General features: G+C 42.0%; 1 protein-coding gene across 1 annotated transcript in view; it reads left to right on the top strand.

The window, feature by feature from the left end:
* pot1 (protection of telomeres 1 homolog) overlaps positions 1–7677 on the top strand; it is a 54384-nt gene extending 46707 nt beyond the window's left edge. The window contains exons 10-17 of the mRNA XM_031857009.1: positions 1124–1150; positions 1641–1797; positions 2120–2328; positions 2420–2555; positions 3015–3100; positions 4718–4812; positions 5815–5920; positions 6979–7677. Of these exons, the coding sequence (XP_031712869.1) occupies positions 1124–1150; positions 1641–1797; positions 2120–2328; positions 2420–2555; positions 3015–3100; positions 4718–4812; positions 5815–5920; positions 6979–7124 (962 nt within the window). The 3' untranslated portion in view covers positions 7125–7677. The remainder of the gene's footprint in view (positions 1–1123; positions 1151–1640; positions 1798–2119; positions 2329–2419; positions 2556–3014; positions 3101–4717; positions 4813–5814; positions 5921–6978) is intronic.

The following is a 7677-nucleotide window of genomic DNA, read 5'->3' as shown; positions in this document are numbered from 1 at the left end:
ACACACAGACAGACACGGACAGACACACACACACACAGACAGACACGGACAGACACACACACACACACAGACACACACACACACACACACACACAGACACACACACACACACACACACACACACACACAGACACACACACACACACACACACACACACACACACACACACACACACACACACACAGACAGACACACACACACACACACGGACAGACACACACACAGACACACACACACGGACAGACACACAGACAGACAGACTGACGGAGCTCTTTTCTTATTTTCAGGCTGCAGCTGTTTGTCTGCGGTCAGACCTGCCGGCCTGATGTCTGTTGTGTAAAATCTGAGCGGATAAAACATTTGGGACTCGGTTTCTTTGCAGTAAAGAGCACGAACGTTCTTCTTTTGAAGTTTGCTTCTTCATCAACACGCATCAACAATTTGTCTTCAGAAGCAGGTCCTCTAGGAGCAAAGCTACCGGAGTCAGCAGGGAGGAAGAGTTCATGACATAAAGCGCCTGACATGCACCATTCTTATTATACAGGATGAACCTCTTTCACTGTGGCCCACATAGAACGATATGAGGTGTAACGGGCCAAACGACAGGAAATGCGTTTTCAACAAGTTATGCTGACATAACATCTGTTTCTGGAGCAGAAAACCTCGTGTTTCTTTCAAATATAACATCGCAAAACAGTTTAACGTTTAAATAAAATTAAACTAAGGTCTCTTAGATTCAAAGTATGTTTTTAACTGTGAATTCAACGTACGTCCTGATTTTCTCTTGTTTGTTTGCTGCTCGTTTATTGTTTGCTTCTATTTCCATGAATAGACCGACTGTATTTCAGTAGAAACTAAATAAAAAGTGCAATCTATCATCAGCTTTTAGTCTCTGGGTAGTTCTTTGGAAGCTGTAGTAATATACGTATATCGGTGGTGATTGTGATGATGAGACACAGACGCTGTCGGGTTTAAAGCCTTCTAATAAAATGCTCCTCGGATCGGGGGATTGTTTTTCGGCAGCTCAGCAGAGTACAGTTTGTGTTACTTACACCTCGTATTGATTTGTGTATCCTGTACCTGTTATTCTGTCCTTGATGTTTCCTGTGTTTCTGTTTTTAGCGGCTGAGACGACAGAGTGCAGCACAGGTACGAAACGCAACACGCTGCAGCAGCTCAACAGGTCTGCTGTCAAGTTACAGTACACGTTGATCAGTTACAGTACACGTTGATCAGTTACAGTACATGTTGATCAGTTACAGTACACGTTGATCAGTTACAGTACACGTTGATCAGTTACAGTACACGTTCATCAGTTACAGTACACGTTGATCAGTTACAGTACACGTTCATCAGTGGAGCAATGAGACGCTTCGTACCCTGAAATATGATCTGAATCTGTTCAGTGACGTCCTAAACGTTTATGGATGGTGATCCACAGACCCTCGAGTGATGCAGTGAATCTGCAGGTCTTATAAAGTCTTAAATACATCAAAGTATAATGAAGAAAAAAGGCCTTAAAAGGTTTTAAAAAGTCTTTAATTTACTCTTCAAAAGTCTGCCGTATGTTGGTTATGACGTTACACCTTCTGAACTAAGAGTAGGAGTGTGTGTGTGTGTGTGTGTGTGTGTGTGTCAGAGAGAAGCTGTGGTCACGACACGCAGCCGGTGACGCTGTCCGAGCTGAAGCGGTCCGATCCGGGTCAAGTTCACCACGTCAGAGTCCAGCTGAGATCCTACGAGCCCCACAGACTCCACCAGGCTCTGAAACTCTACTGCAGCAAGTGCACCAAGATGTAGGCACGCACACACACTGGCCATTCAAAGCGTCACAATGTTAAAGGACTCATCACTGTGATTCTTTTTGGTTTCTTTTTATTTATATACATTTAATGTTTAGAGTTTCTTCTCTGTTGTTTGGGGTTTTAAATTGGTCTTTCATTATGATAATTTAATAATAATGCCCAGGCTTCCCTCTCTCTTCTGTCTCTATATTATTAAAACAATAACATTGCTTATTGCTCCTGTTTCTGTCCATTCCTGTATAATGTCTGTCATTACCCGTGTTTTGTATCCCGCGTGTCAAGCTGTAATTAAATGTCTGATTTCTGATCTCAGGCAGGACGTCCCAGACGATGACCTGGTTGCGGGTCTCTTCTCCGAGGCGTCCCAAGAGTCTGAACCTTGCATCTTCCCGCGGTGGGCGCTCTCTGGACGGGTCCTCGGGTCCGGAAATTCCCCGACGTTCCCGAGACGATCTCTGAGTGTACACCTGTCCACGCAGCTCCTGTGTGAGGACAAAACCAGAGAGCTCATCTTCCTCATGGGTAACGTCTCAAACCAGAACGGTGTTTATTCTCAGTCGTAAAGTTTAAAACTTCAGACACCTGGTGACGGAGGTTTTGTTTCGTCCTGCAGGTTCGACTCTGGAGGAAACGTGCCGACTCGCCGCCGGCTACCAGAACATCGTCCCCGTGACGTCATCGGGAGGTCGCATGACTCTGCTCGACCTGTCGGCACCGTTCCTGTTCAGAGGCAGGAAGAGATACTACGGGTCAGAGACACCGATCCACCTACGATACTGTCTCTGTAATAAATAACATGCTGACGGCTCATTCAGCCAATGGCTCATCTACTGTTAACAGTGAAATGATCCTTATTAGTAGTGATATAATGTATGTTATTTAATCATGTCACAACATTCTGATTATATTAAGTTTATTGTTGCACTTATTGTAACATTTTATGAACTATAAGTATTTGTTTGTTTGTATGATTGCCAAATGTTTTGTAAACCTTTAAGAAATTGTCTGTAAAATAAAGTCTAAATGATGTTTATAGATGCTTTACAAAGTATTTATAAACCATGTGACAGCAGTTAAAGTATTATAATCATCAGTTGCAGCTTCATAAACGCCATTTAAATCATGTTGATAGATGTTTTACAAACGGTTTCACTTTAGATCGTCCCTGTTTCCTCATTCTGTTCTCCTCGTGGTTTCTTGTGTTTCAGGTGTAAGCGGTGCTCCGAGGTCACAGTGAGGGAACCTTCGTGTGCCGAAGGAGTCGAGCTGATCGATGAGAAGATTGTTGCAGAAGGTGAGTGGAGAGTTTAGTGTGACTGTCAAAGCTGGAGAGCACACAGGAAACAGCTCGCACTAAAACAGTGTTGTCTTCTGCTTAATTTAATCTGTATAACACAAAATCACAACTTTTCCTCAGAGGGCTTTACAATCTGTTCAGCATACGATTGAAGAAGACTTGAAACTAGAGATTGAGACCATAAACTCATGTTTACAATGTTTACTGAGGTAATAAATCAAGAGAGAAGTAGAGTCATTTTCTCATAGACTTCTATACAACCAGAGGAGTCGCCCCCTGGTGGACACTAGAGAGAATGCAGCTTTAACACATGAAGCATCGGCTTCACTCGGCAGAACCGGAGGTTGCCGCCTGCGCCAGAACAGGAAAAACTCCTCTCAAAAAAAAACTTTAACGTTCAGGGAGAGCAACAGAGGAGGGATCCCTCTCCAGGATGGACAGAAGTGCAACAGATGTCATGCGCACAGAATGAAACCTCAAACCCCGTATCTAGACCGCAAACGTCAACAGCGCTCACGTCACACTTCAGCGACTGTCCGTTCCTTTTCCGTCTGGTCCGAGCGTTTCAAAGCAGCAAAGGAGCTGCCAGACTGTCTGCCCAGTTTCTCTGTTTCCCCGCTCATAATCCTAAATGCTCCTTCAGACTTTATTATAGAGCCGTTCGCTCTGTCGGCACTGTTGCCGCTGTTCGCTTCTAGCCGCCGTCCCACAGTCGACATGTTGAGAGCCTTTGAGAGGAAGACGAAATGCTCCCAATCTCAGATCTTGCACCTTTATAGAATAATAAAACATAAACGCTTTACACATTCATATAACGATTACACAACACAGAATCAATGGATAAACCGCAGTAAAGGAGCCAACAAGCCAGATAGGCTTGTTAGGCTGATAGATAGGTCAGATAGAGGCAATGAAAACAAAGAACTAGGTCAGACAATAATAATAATACAGATAGTACGATAAAGAAGCTTGATAATTGAAATGATAAAATAAAGATAAAAACGTAGTTAATTGTGGTAAAACAGGAGTGTTTTATTGGGCGTCAACCTCGGATTTACATGTTATTGTCCTAAAAATAGACTTGAGGCGTGAATAGACAATTCAGGTGTCTGTTACGCTTTAGAGACGCAGCTGAGACGCGATGTGTGTACAGAGCCGCTGCAGATGGATGCAGAGACGAACATGAGAGCGTTTCTGTTGGATGGGTCAGGGTTAGGGACGTGTCAGTGGAAAACACTTGCAGTCTAGAAACATTAACTTCACAGGATCAGTTAAAGCTTTTATATGTGAAGATTTTCTGCTTTTTCTCTGTTTTATATCACATTAATCTGAGTTTTGGACATTTGGAGATGTCACCTTGGGCTTTGGGAAATTGTGTTGGGCATTTTGCAATTACTGGATTATAAAAATAACTATTATTACATCTTGTCCTTGAATGCACCATCAAGAAGAGTCCTCTGTCTCCGTTAAAAACCCCTGAACAGTTCGCTCTTTCTCATTTTCCTTCCTCCTGATTCAGCAGCTTTGTAAAAGCTCCTGAACGCCTCCTGGCAGCAGATCTACCCCCCCCTCCTCTGAAATAAATCACTCAGTGTTAACGTCTCTGGTCCTCAGCTCTCGGCGTTCAGCTGCTGCAGTTCGTCCTGCTGATGAAGCTCGAGCTGCAGGACGCCACCGACACGCTGGACGTCTTCCTGTGGAGAGACGCCGTGAGTTTGGGATCGCATTTAAAATGCTGCTGATCAGTCTCAACTTTCACCAAACTGTCACCAGCTGTGGCTGCAGTGCGTCTGCTGTGACCTGAATGACCAAACCAGTTTCATCTCTGTGGATTAATGAAGTTATTTCAATTTAAAGAATCAAAAAGAAAAATAATGTGAGTCCCTGCAGCATTCTTATGGGAACGAATGTCTTAAATTGTGATTCAGAGCTGAAACGATTAGTCGAGTAATCGAGTAATTAAAATGAATCTGCGACTGTGAGGTTAGTCTCAGCTTTGGGGAAGTGCTGTTATTCTTTGTCTTGTGTCAATCAATAGTTAGGGGCCTTTTTTGGACTCTTTATTGCATCAATTTGAGCTTTTGGAAATTGTAACTGCAGTTTTTTGTATTTTCTGACATTTAATTATAAATATGTGATTAATTGAGAAATAAAATGGCATCAGAATAATCATAACATTATATATAAATAGTCTTTATTTAACCAGGATATCCCATCGAGACTTAAAAATCTCTTTAAAAAAACATATACATCCCCTGGCTTCAGATCAGCTAACAGCTAATTAAAATAGCAATAGTGTTTCAATATGTAGAGTTCAAATAGTTTGCACCGAAATGTTGAGATTGGGACCTGAATCCATCAGCAACACTTCTAAACACACGAACATTCGTTTCCAGCTGAAAGAAAGCAGGTTTGTGTTGTTTCACTCTTTAATGTTGAAATCTAAACCCTGCGTCTGATATAATGAAATCATTATTAAACTCAAACCCTCTGAATGATGGAGCGATGTGTTCGGACCGACAGCGCTGAAGTTCAGTGACGAGGTCAGGGAAAGAAGGTTTCGATAAATAAAATCAGAACTCTGATATTTTGTGTCGAGAGTAAGGACATCAAATAAACATCTCAAAAGTAAAAGTGATGAAACCACCTGAAACACTTTGTGCTCCGTGATATTAAGTTTAATGATGATGATGGTTTGTGTCTTTCATCAGGAGTTGTTCTTCGGCGTGTCGGCGGAGGACGTAGCGGCCAATCAGGAGGCTCAGAACCGCATCCGACAAACAATGGACTCCCTCTGTCCAGCAGGGGGCAGCGCAGGTACGTCCGGATGAAGAGTTTCAGCTGGTCACTGACATTTTATCAACATCGACTGGCACAAAAATTTGATCATTTGGTACATTTAACTTCCCAGATCATCATTTCTGTGAATTAAGAAGAACCCGTGAACTACGTTTTAGACACAAGATGAACACAAACTAGTTTGAGCAGCAGCAGCTTTTGTTCTCTGCTCAGACGAGATGACTTAGAATGAATCAATGATTGCATCGATCGTGGCAAAGCTGGGATAGGTGGGGGGTGAAGGGCAGTCCAGCAGATATCGGTATTTCAGCACTTATGGATGCCAACCTCCATAAAACATAGAAGAAGAAGGAGACGGGGGGGGGGGGGGGGGGTAAGGACGGATTTACATGTACGCAGTGGAAGAAATTCCTGTTTTCAGGAACATGGCGGGTGAGGAGCTGTTCTGTATTTGATATTCAACAAGTTGGCCACACAAGTCAAATCCTCCGCGGCTGCATCGGCGTAAGTGTTAAAACGTAAACAAGTCGCGGATTCAACGGGGCCAAAGTTAAATAAATAAAATAAAACTACGCAGCCTTTCTGTATTCATAGAAACAAAAGTCTGAATGTACGAGAAAAAACTTGGATGTTCTTTTAGATTATAAAGTCGTAGATCTGTGAGAAATAATTGCTAAATCCTCTGAGATTAAAGTCACAAATGTTTTTGAGGAACCACATCGCTTAACTTTGCGAGTTTGGATCGACCTCATCACGACAGACGTAAAACTGCAGCAACAAAAGAACACCTGAAGTCATGAAATTGGTCCGGTTTTGAGGGAGAACGCTGCAGACGATAAACAGTCAAATCACTCAGGCTCCCACTGAAAGGATGAAATTGTTCTAATAAGAGACTTTAAGTGACAAAAACAAACACTTTTAGTGTTTAGATCTTCTTCATCTTATTCTTCTTTCTTCATCTTCTTTTTCATCTCCTTCTTCTAAATATATGTCATTCAATTATATATACATACATTGTTATTATTATAATTTTATATTTTTTAAATATAATCTTGTCGATCTTGTGTTTTTGTCAGGTGAGCGTCCGTGGATGGATTTGTGTCTGACGGCGTACCGAGCAGAGGTTGAAGCGGGACAGAACCAAACCTGCTACCAGATCTTCCAGAGCACCGTCACCAAACCCGCCTCCACGCCCTCCGACGGGTCAACGGTCACCGGTTGAGTCCTGCAAGGAAGAAACATTTCCAAACATTTACGTTTTTTTGGCCCTTTTTTTTTTTTTTAGATTTTGTGGATTTTATTTGTATTTATTGTGTAAAACTAAATAAATGTAGATAAAAAATGTTGCTGCAAAAATGTTTTAAACTGCTGACTGACATGTTTCAATAAAGAAATTTACTTTTTACGACAAACTCTTCACTCGGAGCATGTTTATAGTGCTCATCTGTGATGTTGCGTCGCCATCTGCTGGTCATCCGACAACACGATGCACTTTATAAAAGACTTGTTTTCATCCTTAAAGAATATATAAATAGAGCAAACACAAATGGTAAGTAGCCATCCTTTATACACTTATTTATATATTCTTATTTCTTTAAATACGTCCTTTAAAGCAGGAAGTGTCCTGTTTGTTGTCCAGGGAGAATATTTTTAGACTTCTGGTGCATTTTCTTGTCTTCATTCTTCTCTGAAGTGTTGTCACTGTTACTTTTTCTCCCTGTTTCTCTAGAGCAGCGGTTCCCAAACGTTTTAGGCCACGCACCCCCTTCTACATC

This window comes from Anarrhichthys ocellatus, unplaced genomic scaffold (assembly GCF_004355925.1).
Source record: "Anarrhichthys ocellatus isolate YVR2014 unplaced genomic scaffold, GSC_Weel_1.0 scaffold2, whole genome shotgun sequence".
Lineage (NCBI taxonomy): Eukaryota > Metazoa > Chordata > Actinopteri > Perciformes > Anarhichadidae > Anarrhichthys > Anarrhichthys ocellatus.
Note: the sequence above shows the minus strand (reverse complement) of the source record. Positions and strands in the feature narration are given on the sequence as shown.